Below are 18947 nucleotides of genomic sequence, written 5' to 3'. Positions count from 1 at the left end.
AATCCCTATTTCCTCTCAATCAACTGGGACATGGGAGGCAGGGAATAGATGGGGGCTGGGCCAGTCAGATTTTTTACTATCGTTTCTCCGAAGTACTCAAAATTTCCACTACCGGTTCTCCAGAACTGGTCAGAACCAGCTGAAACCCACCTCTGGCGCAGAAGCTTCTGTGCACCTGCGCTCCCGTTGCGAACCGGTAGTAAAGGTAAGTGGAACCCACCCCTGGATGATACAGACGTTGATCAATTAGTGCTGGTGCTCCTTTTCGATTTATCGGCTGATGTGGCCCAAGGGGTATTATTTTATTATTATTATTATTATTATTATTTATTATATTTGTATACTGCCCTTCTCCCAAAGGACTCAGGGCGGTTCCCAGCCAGTAAAAAACACAATACATACAATACAAATTAAAAACTATATAAAAAACTGATTCAATAATGGCCTAAAAATTTTAAATACAGTTTAAAACCCCGTTTAAAACCCTGATTAAAACCCTAAATTAAAACTATGTTCAAGCTAGTCCTACACGTTGAAACAACAGCGCCTTCAGCTCGCGGCGGAAGGTCCGGAGGTCGGGGAGTTGACAAAGCCCCGGAGGCAGCTCGTTCCAGAGTGCGGGAGCCCCCACAGAGAAGGCCCTCCCCCTGGAGGTCGCCAGCCGACATTGTTTGGCTGATGGTATCCTGAGGAGGTCCTCTCTGTGAGAGCGCACTGGTCGGTGCGAGGCTACTGGTGGCAGTAGGCGGTCCCGTAGATACCCCGGTCCTAAGCCATGGAGTGCTTTGAAGGTGATAACAAGCACCTTGAATTGGACCCGGAAGATCACTGGGAGCCAGTGCAGACTGCGCAGGAGAGGTGTCATACGGGAGCCACGAGGTGCGCCCTCTATCACCCGCGCAGCCACATTCTGGACCAGTTGAAGCCTCCGGGGCCCCTTCAAGGGAAGCCCCATGTAGAGAGCATTCCCTCCAATGTTCTCATTATTACTAAGGATCAGGCAGCCCATCCTCCTGTGTGTGTCATAGCTACCTATGCGGAGATTTGCTAGGGCCACTTCTTTGCTTTCCGGTTTCAGTTGGAGCCACTGTTCCGTCTGGTCCAGGTAGTGCATGGCATAGACCGCAGGGGCCATTAACACCATGGTCTGTTCCGCACATCCGTGTGGCACCCGCAGCAGGGAGGAGATGCCATCGGGATCCAGAGAACTCTGAAGGGTGTCAGCAGGAACTGATCCTGTGTGAAGATGAACGAATGTTTACCCGATTGTAATTCAGTCACTTGGCAACTGGCCTGTACTTATGACGGCTGCATTGACTCTGGGATTGTATGGTTGCCATTTGCAAACTTCCCAGTTGGCTTCCGACAAGCAAAGTCCATGGAGGAATCTGGATTCATTTAACGATTGTAGCAAAGAATGTCTTCATCGGGCATGGTCATGTGACGATTCACTTTATGACCGTACCACTTAGCAATGTGCTAACTGTGGTCGTAAGTTGAGGACTAGCCGTAATGAAATCCTGACAAGTCCAATGGAAGCTGCTTCTTAGCTTCACTTCTAAAATAGGATTGATCTGCCAGGCTGGGAAATGTCACCTCTTTTTGCAGATAATATTTATTTTTATTCCTTTTTTCAATTTATTTCCAGCTCATTTTGCCGCAATGTGCAGTTCTGAGCCAACAAAGTTGGATTGGAGTCTGCTCAGTAAAAATAAGCAATGCTGGCTATCTCGTTTTGAAACCAATAGAACAATATACCTTATGTTAGCATCTAAAGAATATCTAAATAGCTCTTGCAAGGCAATTTCAGACGAGAACTTTCGTGTTAGTTAAAACAATTAATCAGTGGAACGACTTGTCTACAGAAGTTGTGAATGCTCCAACACTGGAAGTTTTTAAGAAGAAGTTGGATAACCATTTGTCTAAAATAGTGTAGGGTTTCCTGCTTGAGGAGGGGGTTGGACTAGAAGACCTCCAAGCTCCTTTCCAACTATATTAGGCTATTATTCAGCTAAGGGGGCCTGGTTGGGGAAACTTATCTGAAATCACATCACCGCAGCCCTGGTAGTGAATAGAAAGCTAAGCAGGCTTGGCATCAAAACCTCAAATTTGCTCTTCACCTGTCAGACGGACACTCATCTTGAAGTCTCCATCAGGAATGGCGTTGGATGGCAATTCACCTGAAATCGTCAGCGATCTGGGGGCATCATCTAATCCAAACAAAGGATGGTAAGAAATTAACTCCGTATTGCTCCAAGGCAGCATCTTCTAAAGCCCTCGCAAATCGTTTAGAAATCGTGCCTCTGATAGCTTCCTCTCCCCCTCAGAAATACCATCCTTCGCCCAGACATGCCAGATGTTGGAACAGGTATAGAAGGACTGACCAGAAGAAATTTCTAGTGGCTATGGGTAGTAACTGTGTAATTTTTCCTTTCTAGTCCATTAGCCCCTTCCTTATAGCCAAATTAAAGAACAGTCAACATGTTATTTAGCCAGTGGAAACTATGTACTATAAAAACTCTGATTCCTGTCATTCCTTGTGTGTCCAATCATATTTGGCCAATAAAGAATTCTAGTCTGTTCCGTTCTGTCCCATCCCATCCCATCCCATCCCATCCCATCCCATCCCATCCCATCCCATCCCATCCCATCCCTGTTCCCTTCCCTTCCCTTCCCTTCCCTTTCCTTCCCTTCCCCTCCTTTCCTTTCCTTTCCTTTCCTTTCCTTTCCTTTCCTTTCCTTTCCTTTCCTTTCCTTTCCTTTCCTTTCCTTTCCGTTCCGTTCCGTTTCATTCCATTGCATTCCATTGCATTGCATTGCATTGCATTCCATTCCAATTATCTTTAAGTGAAATGGTGCACCACAGGGTAAAACATTTCGAACCAAGATACTTCAAATGGGCTAGTTTACAGAATGCATCCAAATTCTGGGACCCATGAATCTCTCATGGGATTTAAATTTGGCAGATTTTATAAAACGTTTTATGACATTAAAAACTATCACGGAAGGGTTTAGGACATAATGCAAAATATCCTAAAAGATTTCTTGTACTGATGTTTGACTCTACTAAACAGTTCAACATGGGCTATTCTTACGGCAGATACCTCTCTGAATGTTGTGGTCAGGTGATCAAAATTTGGAGACTTGGTAATTGACTCATATTTATGATGGTTGCAGTGTCCCCAGGTCATGTTTTGTGACTTTCTGACAAGCAAAGTCAATGGGAAGCCAGATTCTCTTAACAACCGTGGCAAGAAAGGTTGTAAAATGGGGCAAAACTCACTGAACAACTGTCTCACTTAGCATCGGAAATTTTGGGCTCAGTTGTGGTCATAAGTCAAGGACTACTTGTAGTGGGCAGGACTTAAGTGCTATTCTGGAGTAGTGAACTCCAATTCTTACGGGTCTGTTCCCTGAAGTAGTAAATAAATTTTTTAATATCTGACACAACATCTTTTCTTTCTTTCTTTCTTTCTTTCTTTCTTTCTTTCTTTCTTTCTTTCTTTCTTTCTTTCTTTCTTTCTTTCTTTCCCTCTCTCTCTCTCTCTCTCTCTTTCTTATGTAATTTATATTGTCACCTATTTGCAGATGGCAACTCAAGGCGGCTTAAAGGTAAAGGTTCCCCTCGCATATATGTGCTAGTCGTTCCCGACTCTAGGGGGTGGTGCTCATCTCCATTTCAAGGCTGAAGAGCCAACGCTGTCAGAAGACGTCTCCGTGGTCATGTGGCTGGCATGACTCAACGGCAAAGGCGCACGGAACACTGTTACCTTCCCACCAAAGGTGGTCCCTATTTTTCTTCTTGCATTTTTTAAGTGCTTTCGAACTGCTAGGTTGGCAGAAGCTGGGACAAGTAACCGGAGCTCACCCCATTACGCAGCACTAGGGTTTCAAACTGCTGAACTGCTGACCTTTCTGATCGACAATCTCAGCGTCTTAGCCACTGAGCCACCCCATATAAAAACAATAAAACTAATAAGAGTCATATTAATATACTAAAATCACTCCCCACCCCCCCGCCCCGGCGACGGCACCTCACACGAGCCATTTAATGGGCTCCATCCCGTCTTACTTTTGCTTTCCAGAGGAATGGTATATTCTTCTACACTGATGGCACCCTCTTTCTGAAAAGGGAGAAGAAATGAAACAGGTGTGGCTTAGCATCAGGTTCTTTTTTTAAAAAAAAAATAGTATTTTTTATTAAGAATTATAATTACAATAATAAAAAAACACATCTATCAAACTTTAAAAACCCCAAAGGGATAAAGAGGCAAAGTAGAAGGTGCAGAACGGAAAGAAACAAAGGAAATCGAGAAAGAGAAAGAAAAATAATAAAAAAAAGAAAAGAACTTTATAAAGGAGTGAATCTATGAAGAAGCAAACTTGAATTGGAACCTTCTTCTCCTTTAACTGCAATCTTTAGTTCCTTCTAGTTCCCTTACAGTTCCAATTTTTACTGTGGCACGATTAATGCAGCTATTATTATCAAGTGATAAAAGATGAACGGTATTAGTGAACCAAGCGGGTGCGGTAAATATAGGCACCACTAGCAAATGTGGTCATCCGTCTGGAGAATTTTACATAAAAGCTGCGGAATATTTGCATCTTAGTAATATTAGTCATGATGTCTGCAACTGGTCCAACGAAAAATTGTACAAAAGAGATGGATTGCATCCATCAAAGAAAGGGACTGAGTTACTTAGCAATACATTCACAGATTTTCTGGATAAACATTTAAACCGGACAGTGGGGACAGAGAATTAACTGATAAGGAAAATTTCTGTCCCCAGCAATCGAAAACTAAAAGGGTTATCAGTGCATGTAACATAGATGTCTGTATGGGTAAGACTATCAACCATGCTATCAAGCAAAACCAAGCATTTAACAGTGAGTGCCATACCATGTGCACTAAACCAACAGGTGGCATGAAAGTAGGGGCAGTCAACACAGGTTATGTAGACAGTAAACACAAGATCAATCCAAATGGACTCAAATGTCTATACACCAATGCACAGAGTATGAGGAATAAACAGGGTGAATTAGAAATCCAAGTAAATGAGGGTAGATATGATATTGTTGCCATTACGGAAACTTGGTGGGATGAAACTGACAAATGGAACATACAACTAGAGGATATAAATTATTTAAAAGAAATAGACCAAATAAAGAGGAGGTGGAGTTGCACTATATATAAGAAATAACTACATCTCTACAGAAATAGAGCACAACAATGATGAAAATCATCTTGAATGTATTTGGGTCAATATAAAAGGGTGAAAACGATATTGCCATAGGTCTATACTATAGGCCACCCAACCAAACAGAGGAAGTAGATGAACTTTTGCTAGTCAGCTAACTAAGGTATGTAGGAAGCACATCACAGTAGTAATGGGGATTTTAACTACCCTGACATCAACTGGAAACAAACTCTGCACCAAGTGGAAGATCCAACAGGTTCCTAACAAACCTAGCAGACAACTTTGTTTCCCAAAAATAGAGAAGGCGACAAGGGATCAGCCATATTGGACTTAATTCTCACTAACAGAGATGAAATGATAGAAGGTGTTGAAGCTACAGGAACCTTGGGGCAAGTGACCACGCAATATTGGAATTCAACATTAAGCAAATACAAGTAGTAGAACAAAGTCAAACTAGAGTCTTGGACTTTAAGAGCTAATTTCAATAAACTTAGAGAGATCTTGAGAAGGATTCAATGGATGAGAATCCTCAGGGGAAAACAACTCAAGAAGCTTGGGAAATTTTGAAAAGTGAGATTATAAAAGCACAGTCTAACACAATACCAATGAAGAAGAAAAATAGTAGATCACAAAAGAAACCAGCATGGATGCATAAAGAACTATCTGACAAATTGAAAGACAAAAGGACAAATATAAAAAGTGGAAAGAGGGCAAATAACTAAGGCAGAATATCAGCAAATAGCCGAGCCTGTAAAGATGAAGTGAGGAAAGCTAAGGCTCACAATGAACAAAGGCTAGCGACAAAAGTAAAAATAATAAAAAGCTTCTTCCAACATGTTAAAAACAAGAAAAAGTCAAGGAAACAATTGGCCCATTGCTGGGAGAAAGTGGCAAGAAGATGACAAGCAACAGGAGAAAGCAGATCTACTTAACTCATATTTTGCATCTGTCTTTACACAAAAGGAAAAACAATCCAACCTATCAAAAACAGCACTACAAAAAACAGATTAGAAACACAAGTTAAAATAGGGAAGAAAATGGTAAGTGAACACCTGTCTACCCTAGACGTGTTCAAATCACCAGGACCGGATGGATTACACCCCAAGGTTCTGAAGGAACTGGCAGACGTGATCTCAGAACCACTGAACTATATCTTTCAAAGATCCTGGAGCACAGGGGAGCTGCCAGAGGACTGGAAAAGAGCTGATGTAGTTCCCATCTTCAAAAAGGAAAAAATAGATCCAGGAAACTACAGATCTATCAGCCTGACCTCAATACCGGGGAAGATTCTGGAAAAGATAATCAAGCAACGAATCACCGAACACCTAGAAGCAAACAAAGTAATAACCAAAAGCCAACATGGGTTTGTCAAAACAGATCATGCCAGACTAATCTTATCGCATTCTTTGACAAAATGACAAAATTAGTAGACCAGAGGAATGCTGTTGATATAATTTACTTGGACTTCAGTAAAGCATTTGATAAAGTAGACCATAACCTACTACTAGATAAAGTAGAAAATGTGGGTTAGACAGCACCACCACCAGATGGATTCGTAACTGGCTGACCAACGCACTCAACGTGTAGTCCTCAACGGAACTACATCCACATGGAGGAAGTATGCAGTGGAGTACCCCAAGGCTCTGTTTTAGGCCCAGTACTCTTCAACATCTTCATCAATGACTTGGACGAGGGATAGATGGGGAACTCATCAAATTTGCAGATGACACCAAGCTGGCAGGAATAGCCAACACTCCAGAAGATAGGCTCAAGTTACAGAAAGATCTTGACAGACTTGAACATTGGGCGCTATCTAACAAAATGAAATTCAACAGTGAAAAAGTAAGGTTCTACATTTAGGCCAAAAACAAAATGCACCAGTACCGTATATGTGGTACCTTGCTCAATAGTAGTACCTGTGAGAGGGATCTTGGAGTCCTAGTGGATAACCATCTAGATATGAGCCAGCAGTGTGCAGCAGCTGTTAAAAAGCCAACACAGTTCTGGGCTGCATAAACAGAGGATAGAATCAAGATCACGTGAAGTGCTAGTACCACTTTATAATGCCTTGGTAAGGCCACACTTGGAATATTGCATCCAGTTTTGGTCGCCACGATGTAAAAAAGATGTTGAGACTCTAGAAAGAGTGCAGAGAAGAGCAACAAAGATGATTAGGGGACTGGAGGATAAAACATATGAAGAACGGTTGCAGGAACTGGGTATGTCTAGTTTAACAAAAGAAGGACCAGGGAGACATGATAGCAGTGTTCCAATATCTCAGGGGCTGCCACAGAGAAGTGGGAGTCGGGCTGTTCTCCAGAGCACCTGAGGGTAGAACAAGAAGCAATGGGTGGAAACTGATCAAGGAAAGAAGCAACTTAGAACTAAGGAGAAATTTCCTGACAGTTAGAACAATTAATAAGTGGAACAACTTGCCTTCAGAAGTTGTGAATGCTCCAACACTGGAAATTTTTAAGAAAATGTTGGATAACCATCTGACTGAGATGGTGTAGGGTTTCCTGCCTGGGCAGGGGGTTGGACTAGAAGGCCTCCAAGGTCCCTTCCAACTCTGATGTTATGTTATGTTATGTTATGCATCTCTTTGTCTCTAATCCAGAAAAACCCTATAAAATTGCTGTATAAAATTGGTGATGTGGGTGGTTTTTTTTGTTTTTTTGCCTTTTAGCAGGATTTGAGAATCCTTTGTCATTTGAAATTGCTATGTTTAGCTACTATTAAGAGTTGAATCAATCAGGATTTCCTTGCCATTTCGGATCCTCCTTCCTCTGACTTTGGCAATATACCATGCAGCACCCCATTCAAAAGGCAACTTTAATCCTTGGCTTGGAGAAGGCTTGATGATGATGATGATTATGGAGGAGGAGGAGGAGAAGGAGAGGAAGAAGAAGAAGAAGAAGAAAAGAAGAAGAGGAGGAGGAGGAGGAGAAGAAGAAGAAGAAGAAAAGAAAAAGAACAAGAAGAGGAGGAGGAGGAGGAGGAGAAGCAGAAAAGAAGAAGAGGAGGAGGAGGAGGAGGAGGAGGAGGAAGAGGAGGAGAGGAAGAAGAAGAAAAGAAGAAGAAGAAGAGGAGGAGGAGGAGGAGAAAGAAGAGGAGGAAGAGGAGAAGAGGAAGAAGAAAAGAAGAAGAGGAGGAGGAGAAGGAGTGGAAGAAAGGAAGAAGAAGAAGAGGAGGAAGAAGAAAGAAGAAGAGGAAGAGGAGGAGAAGGAGAAGGAGAAGAAGAGGAAGAAAAGAAAGAAGAAGAGGAGGAGGAGGAAGAAGAAAAGAAGGAGAAGAGGAGGAGGAGGAGGCGGAAGAGGAGGAGGAGGAGAAGAAGAAGAGAAGAAGAAGAGGAGAAGGAGAAGGAGGAAGAAGAAATAAGAAGAGGAGGAGGAGGAGGAGGAGAAGGAAGAAGAAGAAGAGGAGGAGAAAAAGGAGGAGGAGGAAGAGCAGGAGAGGAAGAAGAAGAAAAGAAGAAAAGGAGGAGGAGGAGGAAAAGGAGAAGAAGAAAGGAAGAAGAAGAAGAGGAGGAGGAGAGGAAGAAGAAGAAAAGAAGAAGAAGAGGAGGAGAAGGAGAAGGAGAAGGAGAGGAAGAAGAAAAGAAGAAAAGAAGGAGGAGGAAGAGGAGGAGGAAGAGGAGGAGAAGAAGAAGATGAAAAGAAGAAGAGGAGGAGAAGAAGAAGAGGAAGGAGAAGAAGGAGGAGAAGTAGTAGTAGTTTCACCCCCTGAGTCCTAGTCAAAAATTAAACTGGGAGAGAAAGATTTTTGATACTTCATGGCAGAATTTTCTTTTCTCAATAGATTGTGTTTTGGGAGAGAGTTGCTAATCTAAAGGCAAGCTAAAAGCATGCACTTTTAATGAAGAAGAAAGAAGAAAGAGGAGGAGGAGGAGGAGAAGTTGTAGTTATCAATTCAGTTGTGTCTGTCTCTTGGCAATTCTACGAGTCCAGTCTCTCCACATCTTCCAATCTTGCACTACTTCTTTGAGTTGTTTTATGCTCTGGCTGGTGTCAGCTTTGATGGTGTCCAGCCACCGAGTTCTTTGGTGGTCTGGTTTCCATTTTTCTTTTACCGCTAACTCTTCCTAACATAATTGCTTTCTCAGTAAATTTGCCTGCGTGACATAGCCAAAATAAATGAGAAGCAGTTTTGTGATTTTGGAAGATTCGTTATCCTGACTTAACACCATTTTGCACCTGGAGCAAGATTATGGAGCACTTGTTACCCTATGTGCTGTAATTGATGCTTCTTACCTCGACCCGTAATTTCTTGGAAACCTTGTCCCCTATCCCCCATTCGCCAACAGCAATAACAGTGATGGGGATGTCACTCGCCCCCATGGGCACCAGAACGAAGGGCATGGGAATTGCGGAGTTCCCTGGAACCTCCACCTTCCGTTTCCGTGCTGGCCCAAGTGTTGCTGGAGAACAGATGCCTTCAGCTGGCTCCAGATATACAAAGACCTACGTCAAAAAAATGAGAAACAAGATCTGTTCAAATATTAAACATCTTTTCCAAGAACAACCAAGCAACTGCTTGTCAGAATATTCATGACTGGGAAGACATAGTAATAAGGTCAGCCAATGTATAGGCATAGCAACTAAGTCAGCCAATGAGGGCTGTTCAGGAGCTGAGACAAACTGGAGCCAGAGCATGTCTTAGTCTGCAGCTTCTGAGTCTGTGCAGAGAAACTAAAACTAGTCTGTCTGCTGAACTGAAATTAGAAACTCATCTCTGCTGTTCTCTCCTCTGCTTGTGTTTTGCTTGTAACTGCTACCACGTTGGAAGAATCTCCTATTGGTATTGTACATTTGTTCATCTATTATTATGTATATAAAGACAAGTTAATGAATCCTGCTGAACCAGTTATCTGTGTGTGCTTCTGGATGATTCTTGCAAGAAACTCTGAGATTGCTCTGATACTGAAACTGAGATGGTGATTCATACATTTCTGCTTGTCCTTATTTTTCTAAATTGCAGGGGATCCTCAACTTACAACCACAACTGGGAGAGGAACTTCCACTGCTAAGCAAGTTGGTCTTTAAGAGAGTTCTGCCTGATTTTACAACCTGTTTTGCTGCAATTGTTAAGAAATCATTGTGGTTTTTAAGCGAATCCACTTGCCACATTGACTTTGCTTGTTGTAAGCCAGTTGGGAAGGTTGTAAAAGGCAATCACATGACCCCCCTCACGTGAGGGGATGTACTCACTTCTGTGATATACGTATATATGGTATTAATTTCCTATATTCTGTTATGGACTGCCAACAGCCTGTGGAGCTGGCAGTGCAGTCGGACAGTGAGGAGGCTGGGGAGGACCATGGGCCAGTCCTGGAGTCAGGGGAAGGCCCGGACGAGGGCTCTGCATCAGAGGCAGAGATGGGGCCAGGGCCATCTGGGAGCGATGTGTGGACTCCGGAGCCTCCAGAGGCAGACAGCAGAGAGGCAGAAGAACAGGAGGAGCCTGTTCCTAGTTCATGCATGAGAAGAGCTGCCAAAAGGCAAGAGCAGCTGAAGCAAAAAGGACGACTCGGCAGTAAGGCCAGAAGATGATTGGCCCCTCCCATTAGGCTTAAAAGAGCAGCAATGAACCGTTGGGTTCCTTGTGGAAAAGTAACGTTGATTCCATTGTTTCTTGTCAGCATCTCTTGAACTTTGTGTGGTTTTTGCCAAGAAAAGCTTTTGGCAGGTTGCCAAAGACAACAAAGGTGATAAGGCCGACGGACTGGTTACGATTTGTTTTGGACTAATCTGAGAATGAATTAATTCTCAGCTGTTTTAATAAAATTTGTTCAGGACTGAATTGTGTTTGGTAATCACTACTTGGGCCTTGGTCACAACATATTCCTTTTCTAATTCAATGCCCACAAAACCCAATATTCTAGAAACTGATCTGGTTCCATCGTAATATTGATCTGCAATATTTTTGCATCATTGTATGGATTTGCATGTCACTTACACTGAGTGGATTAGATTGGTAGTTATATAACACTGGACGAAGCTCTATCTGTTCAAACTGTTTCACGGAGTATGGCAGCCGGAGAGAAATGTGGAAGTCTTGGAAGACTGTAACTTTGAAAGGTTCTGAAACACAAATCCCTAAAAACACAGGAAGAACTGAGCATTAGCAAAGAGAAGCAGCTGGATAACAATGGAACTCTTATTACTAAACAAAAACCAAAAAAAAGAAATAAGCAAGGCATGGAGCTAAGGAAACGTAAGTATGTTACAGGAAGTTTAAATATTGAACTGAAAAGCCTCTGTTTGACTGAGAAAATCCTGACACAGGTAGAAACAGGGAGAAAAAAAAATCTAAGAAGGGCCTGAAGATGGATCAGACTATCAGTTCATCTAAATCAGGGGTGTCAAACCCAAGGCCCGCAGGCTGGATCCAGCCCATGAAGTGCTTAGTTCTGGCCAGAGGTGGTATTCAGCCAGTTCGGCAAACTGGTAGTGGAAATTGCGGGTGCTGCCCACTTGCCCTGGCTCTATGCCATCCGTTTTTGAGGCTGGGTACATGCATGGAAGGCGCATGTGTGAGAAAAGCGCATGCACAGAAGGCTGGGTGCATGTGCCGAAGGCAGGCATGTGTGCGTATTGGGTGCGTGTGTGCTGTGAACTGGTAGTAACAAAATGTGAAATCTACTGCTGGATCTTGCCCGTGGGACTGCCGTGGAAACAGCGAAGAACCAGCCTGTGGTGCCTCCGCCAGCGAAAACAGAGCTCTGGAGGGCCGCAGGAGGCAATCGCGGCCCTCCCGAGCTCCATTTTCATTGGAAGAGGGTTGCAAAAAGCCATTGCATCCAGAAACAGAGATCGGGAGCCTGTTTTCACTGGCAGAGCTCTCAGGCCACCACAATTGCCCCGACACAAGTGATGCCCTTCTGATGCATTGGACTAAAGAGTTTTTCAGAATTTAGAAGCTAGATAAGGGATCTCCAAACATGGCGGCTTTACAATTAGTGGACTTCAACTCCCAGAACTCCTGGCTGGCTGAGGAATTCTGGGAGTTGAAGTCCACAACACTTGAAGTTGCCAAGTTTGGAGATGCCTGGGCAATATCTTTGAGAGGCAAAGTCTGTGAGTGTCTGGTTCCCCGCAAAAAAAGCAGAAAATCATCAACGTTTACCTTTTGCAGAAGACATGCTAACCGCTTGGATCTCCCACGTGGTGATGGAATCGGGAAGATGAAATTCTTCCCTGGAAAACACCAAGAAGAAGCTTTCTTTCTTTATCACGGACATTTCCACCAAGGTCACAAAACTCTTCAAAATCTTTAATGCAGCCACTGGTCATCATAAAACTCTTCACCCTTGCATTAAGCCCTCATCCCAGCACCTCCAAGACCCCGTTTATAGGTAGTCCACGACCAGGGGTGGCCTTCAAAATTTTTAGCAAGGGGTTCTCTGCCTGGTTAATGGGTGGGCATGGCCATGGTGGGTGTGGCCTAGTTGGCTTCCTGCACCACAGCGGGGGGGGGGGAACGTTTTTGCCCTCCCCAGGCTCTGGAGGCTTTCCTTGAGCCTCCAGGAGGGCGAAAATAGCCTCCCCAGGCTCCGAAGGCCCTCTGGAGGCCAGAAAAGGGCCAGTAGGCCTGTTTTTCGCCCTCCCCGAGTCTCTGCAGGCACCCTGCACTTACCTGCATCCAAAAGGGGCCACATTGGGACTCCTGGGAGGGGCAGGTTGGGGTGGGCGAGGCGAGGTCAGCCAGGAGTGGGATTTGGGGGTTCTCCGAACTGCACAGAACCTTAGCTAGAATTTCTCCTGAACCCCTGTGAACCCCCAGCAGCTCACCCCTGTCCACAACTTATGAGCACAACCAAGCCCAAAATTTCTCTTGCTAAGCCACACAGGTGAGGTGTTAGGTGAGTTTTGCCCCATTTTGAGACCTTTCTTGCCACAGTTATTAAATGAATTGCAGCAGTTGTTAAGTTAGTAACACTGTTGTTAAGGGGATGTGGCTTCCCCGTTGACTCTACTTGTCAGAATGTGGAAAAAGTTGATCACGTCATAAATATCAATCAATCAAACAATCTGGAAGTGAACACACTCAAAACGGTAGAAATGGTGGTAGACTTTAGGAGAAACCCTTCCTCTCACAATACTAGACAATACTAGACAATACTAGACAACACAATACTCACAATACTAGAAACCTTTACGTTTCTAGGTTCTATCATATCGCAAGATCTCAAATGGACAGCTAACATCAAAAACATCATCAAAAAAGGACGACAAAGAATGTTCTTTCTGCGCCAACTCAGTAAGCTCAAACTGCCCAAGGAGCTGCTGATCCAATTCTACAGAGGAATTATTGAGTCTGTCATTTGCACCTCTATAACTGTCTGGTTCGGTTCTGCAACCCAACAAGAAAGACACAGACTTCAGAGGATAATTAGAACTGCAGAAAAAATAATTGCTACCAACCCGCCTTCCATTGAGGACCTGTATACTGCACGAATCAAGAAGAGGGCCGTGAAAATATTTGCAGATCCCTCGCATCCTGGACATAAACTGTTTCAACTCCTACCCTCAAAACGACGCTATAGAGCACTGCACACCAGAACAACTAGACACAAGAACAGTTTTTCCCCGAAGGCCATCACTCTGCTAAACAAATAATTCCCTCAACACTGTCAAACTATTTACTAAATCTGCACTACTATTAATCTTCTCATCGTTCCCATCATCAATCTCTTTCCACTTATGACTGTATGACTGTAACTTTGTTGCTGGTAATCCTTATGATTTATATTGATATACTGACCATCATTTGTGTTGTAAATGTTGTACCTTGATGAAGATATCTTTTCTTTTATGTACACTGAGAGCATATGCACCAAGACAAATTCCTTGTGTGTCCAATCACACTTGGCCAATAAAAAATTCTATTCTATTCTATTTTATTCTATTCCATTCTATTCTAAATATGAGTCAGTTGCTAAGTGTCTGAATTTTGATCATGTGACTCTGGGGATGTTGCCACGGTCGTAAGTGTGAAAAAACAGTTCTAAGTCCCTTTTTTCAGTGCCGTTGTAACTTTGAATGGTCACTAAATGAACTAATGTAAGTCGAGGATGACCTGTACATAATTCTGCAGGCAAACATTTGGACACAGTACCTGGATCCAGGTTCCCTGGAGCCCAATATCTGATGTGGATGAAGCGTTCAGAAGAAATGAAACATGACTTGTAATTGAGATTCTGTTCTACTCACGTGTAAGTTTGATCCACAACAAAAGTTTTCCAGAGCCAGCTCTCAGGGAAATATCTTCTCAGCGTGATAACTTCATCATCAAAATAATCTTCTTCGTCTTCATCGTCAACTATGTAGAAAGAGAAAGTCATTAGCTAAAATGAGAGTTTGCTCTTTTCCGAAAAAACTTACAGCAGGGGTCTACAACCTCGGCAAGTTTAAGACTTGCAGACTTCAACTCCCAGAATTCCTTAGCCAGCCATTGAATTCTGGGAGTTGAAGTCCACAAGTCTTAAAGTTGCTGAGGTTGGAGACTCCTGCTACCTTAGAAGGAATGGTATTCAGGCCTCTTAACTTCAGGTGTTTTAACAGTCACTGTCTCTGGAATTTCACTGTGATCCCTTTTTGTCACCTTCTGAAAAGCAAAGTTAATGGGGAAGCCGAATTCATTTAACAACTGTGTTACTAATTTAACAGCTGCAGCGATTCACTTAACAATGGTGTCAAGCAAGGTGGTAAAATGGGGCAAAACCCGCTTAAAACATTCATCAACCGAAATTGGGGTCATAAGTTGAGAACTACCTGTATACACTACGGTTTCTGAAACTCTTTATGGACCAAAGGAATTGCTTATACACAATTTAAATCGAGATTGTAATTCGAGGACTGCCTTTATATGCTTTATAGAGGTGTTGTTAGACTATTTTAATTTGGCAAGATTCTGTCTATGGGTGAGGAACAATTAATAAGTCTGCTTTTAAGAATGGCAACATTTCTTTCCTGCTTTTTGGAGTCTGACAGAAAGATATTACGGCTGTTGTGAGGAAGAATGCTGAAGCTGGAACGCTTTGTGATAAAATGTGTTTTGGGGGCCGACAGGAATTGATGTTCAGACATCTGGATATAACCTTTCTCTTTTCCTATTCAGTTGGCTCAGGGTTACCATACTCACCAGTGGTGGGGTTCAAATTTTTTAATACCGATTCTGTGGGCGTGGCATGGCTTGGTGGGTGTGGCATGGTGGGTATGGCAGGGGGAAGGATACTGTAAAATGTCCATTCCCACCCCACTCCAGGGGAATGATACTGTAAAATCTCCATTTCCTCCCGATCAGCTGGGACTTGGGAGGCAGAGAATAGATGGAGGCGAGGCCAGTCAGAAGTGGTTTTTACTGGTTCTCCAAACTATTCAAAATTTCCGCTACCAGTTCTCCAGAACTAGTCAGAACCTGCTGAAACCCACCTCTGATACTCACCCCTTGCAAGACCATGGGACCCCCAGGACTGGCGACGTAATTTGGCAGCATAGCGGCAACAGTCAAGGAAGACTTCACGGCACTCTGTGTTCTGAATCCTTTTGGCACGTTCATCGCATGATCGGGCATTGCGAAGCAGCACAATGCCACCTTTGCAGCATTTAACCTGATTAGGTGTATGGTATTTGGCAACTGCAGAAGAGAGAGGGGGAGAAGAAGATTAAATATCGGTGAATATGAAATGCAGAAACGAAAGAGATACAGAAAGGTAAAGGTAACTCGATATTTCACATTCCCTTCTTAGAATTCTGATTAGTCTATCCCAGCAGTTTCCAAATTTTTCTTTTTGATATACCAGGCCTGCATTTTTCAACTTTTGCAACTTTAAGATAGGTGAACCTTAACTCCCAAAATACAGCAGCTTGACTTTGGTGCATAACACAATTAGAACTGAAGCTGGCTTAAGAAATCTGGTTCTTTGTTCAGCTATGGGAAAAATCTGATGTTCTGAATTCCTTGACTCCCAATTGGACTTCCCAGTTTCTCTGCCTGTCCAGAAGCAATTCAGGTGAACAAGAAAACAAACAAAATAACCTTACATTTTTTTTTTACAATTTCCCCACCATTTTATCTAGACCATTTGCACAAATGGAGCTTCGCATGCATGTGCAAGCGCCTTCCACTTCACACATGCGCTTGCCCGCGGCTTGTGCCCAGATGTTTGCCCCATTTTCCAGCAGCCCTATTTCAAACAGGCCACAGCACGTAAGTGGGCTGTGGGGTGGGGGGGAACCCCTGTTTTATATTATAAACAACACAAAGAGTGCTGTAAAGCACTAGGGCAGGGGTCTCCAACTTTGGTCCCTTTAAGACTTGTGGACTTCAACTTCTAGAGTTCCTCAGCCAGCTTTGCTGGCTGAGGGACTCTGGGAGTTGAAGTCCACAAGTCTTAAAGGGACCAAGGGTTGGAGACCCCTGCACTAGGGGGCAGTATATTAGCCTAAATGCTAGCTTGTATTTGCATTTGCATTATTTTATTTTTTGTTTTGTTTTGTTTTATTATGAAATTTTATATTGCCACCTACTCGCACATGGCAACTCAAGGTGGCTTACACAGATATAAAAACTATATAAAAGAAATAAAAATGATAAAAATAATAAAACAATAGATTAGTAAAATAATAACACCCCACACCCCGGCGACAACACACATTCATACAAACCATTTAACGGGCTCCATCCTGTTCTGGGTTCCCCCAGGTCTATTACTAATTCTGGTTTTCCCCAGTAAAGTTCTTTGCTTAAATTGGAGCAACTGGATTCTTAGAATCACAACAGAGAACCTCATCCTTTCATCTCCCAGCACTTACCCTTCTTCTCGATCTCAAGTTGAAACGACAGGGAACGCTTTTTCCGGGAAGCGTTTTCTTCGCATCCGTGTGCTGTGGAAATGAAAAGGAGAAGATGACTGGAAACTCGATAAGGAATTAAATAAAATCCCACTAACGGCGATATTAAAAGGGATGATTCCTGACGGAAAAAGAGAGCTGCGGCTTTCTCAGAAACAGAAGAAGAAAATAAATATTTGCCAGACAGTAAAGCAAGTGAATCGGCACCCGTGAATGCCCAGGCTATTAGAAAGTTGTCAAAACCTGTGAGATTTGATTGAAATGTCAGACAAGAGGGCACAAATCTAAGAAGAAGAAAAAGGGCGTTCTCAGGGGTGGACTTCAAAAATTTTAGTAAGGGGTTCTCTGCCCGGTTGCTGGGTGGGAGTGGCCATGGTGGGTGTGGTCTAGTTGGCCTCTTTCACCACGGTCGGGGTGGTGGTGGTGCGTTTTTACCCTCACTGGGCTCTAGAGCAGGGGTAGTCAACCTTTTTATACCAACCGCCCACTTTTGTATCTCTGTTAGTAGTAAAATTTTCTAACCGCCCACCGGTTCCACAGTAATGCGCCGTGTATCGTCATCTGCATATGTCTCTCGCGCATCATGGATTGGGTTTATGGGGGGTGCCGGCTACCAGCTCTGCTTGTCTGTTACAGCTGGGTGGTGTGGGGGGAGATGCGCGAGCTATTCTGGGACGGGACTCTTTTGTTTGCGGTCGCACTATAGCGCCATTTAGTTTCACTTACGTAACGTGAACTAAACTTATGCGCGGGCAATACAAATAGTATATTTTCAGAAATTTAAATTGTCACGGGGAATTTTATGAAAACCTAATGAAAATGTTTTTAAATAATGCTATGAAAATTTTTTAAAAAGGAAAATTAAAAAAAAGGAAAATGCTTCAGTATTGGACAAAACTCCTACCGCCCACCATGAAAACTGGAACGCCCACTAGTGGGCGGTAGGGACCAGGTTGACTACCACTGCTCTAGAGGCTTTCCTTGAGCTCCAGGAGGGCAAAAACGGCATCTCCAGGCTCCGGAGGCCCTCTGGAGGCCATAAACAGGCTCGTTTCTGACTTCCAGAGGGCCTCCAGAGCCTGAGCCGGGCCGGACCCATTTCTGGCCTTCCCGAACTTCCAGTAGGCCTGTTTTTCGCCTTCCCTGATCCTCCACACACACCCTGCACTTACCTGCATCTAAAATGGGCCATATGGGGACTCCTGGGATAGGAGGGGCCAGCCAGGAGTGGGATTTGGAGGTTCTCCGAACTGCACAGAATCTTAGCCAGGGGTTCTCCCGAACCCATGCAAACCCCCAGCAGCCTACCCCTGGGCATTGTCTTTGCAAGTTTTTGACAGTTTTAACCTTATCTCCTTCTGAGCCAACCAAGAGGGTTATATCATTTCTTTTCCTCACAGCTTTGCAATTCATATTATTCATTTTCTTTATGAGGATAGAAACTGATGATAATTGCCCCTTTTATTTTCCTTTATTTTCCTTCAGGACTGGTTACTCACCCTTCCGGAGAGGGCTTTGCTGTTCACCAGCACGAATTGAGAGACCAGCATCGGCAAAGGTACCCAGGGAATCTTCCCCGCTGCCGGCAGTGCAGCCGAGATCGTAACTTTTCATGGCCTCAGAAACCTGATTTCAAGAGGGAAAATAAATACAGGTGTGGAAAGATGATAAGGCCAGAAAGTGAGAGAGACCAGAGAAAAAGAGAGCCTGCTTCTATCGATGTGTGATGTTTTACTGGATCAGTGTTCCTCAGCCTTCACAACTTTAAGATGTGTGGACGATAACTTCCAGAATTCCCCAGACAGGTTAGCTAGAATTAGAAGAGGTGCAAACATAACTAGCAAAGATTTCCTGTCAGGAAATTTTTCCTTAGTTCTAGGTTGGATCTCTCCAG

At 43.5% G+C, this 18947-nt stretch overlaps 1 protein-coding gene across 1 annotated transcript in view; it reads right to left on the bottom strand.

Moving 5' to 3' along the window:
* The window catches only part of LOC131192516 (complement C4-like), a 118000-nt gene that overhangs the window by 38889 nt on the left and 60164 nt on the right, over positions 1-18947 (bottom strand). The window contains exons 15-24 of the mRNA XM_058171725.1: positions 18553-18679; positions 17015-17086; positions 15645-15836; positions 14411-14519; positions 12324-12394; positions 11154-11293; positions 9449-9658; positions 4073-4124; positions 2121-2210; positions 1033-1236 (exon numbers count right to left, since the gene is read on the bottom strand). Of these exons, the coding sequence (XP_058027708.1) occupies positions 1033-1236; positions 2121-2210; positions 4073-4124; positions 9449-9658; positions 11154-11293; positions 12324-12394; positions 14411-14519; positions 15645-15836; positions 17015-17086; positions 18553-18679 (1267 nt within the window). The remainder of the gene's footprint in view (positions 1-1032; positions 1237-2120; positions 2211-4072; positions 4125-9448; positions 9659-11153; positions 11294-12323; positions 12395-14410; positions 14520-15644; positions 15837-17014; positions 17087-18552; positions 18680-18947) is intronic.

This window comes from Ahaetulla prasina, chromosome 2, assembly GCF_028640845.1.
Source record: "Ahaetulla prasina isolate Xishuangbanna chromosome 2, ASM2864084v1, whole genome shotgun sequence".
In the NCBI taxonomy this organism is placed as follows: domain Eukaryota; kingdom Metazoa; phylum Chordata; class Lepidosauria; order Squamata; family Colubridae; genus Ahaetulla; species Ahaetulla prasina.
This window is presented reverse-complemented; position numbering and strand designations above follow the sequence as displayed.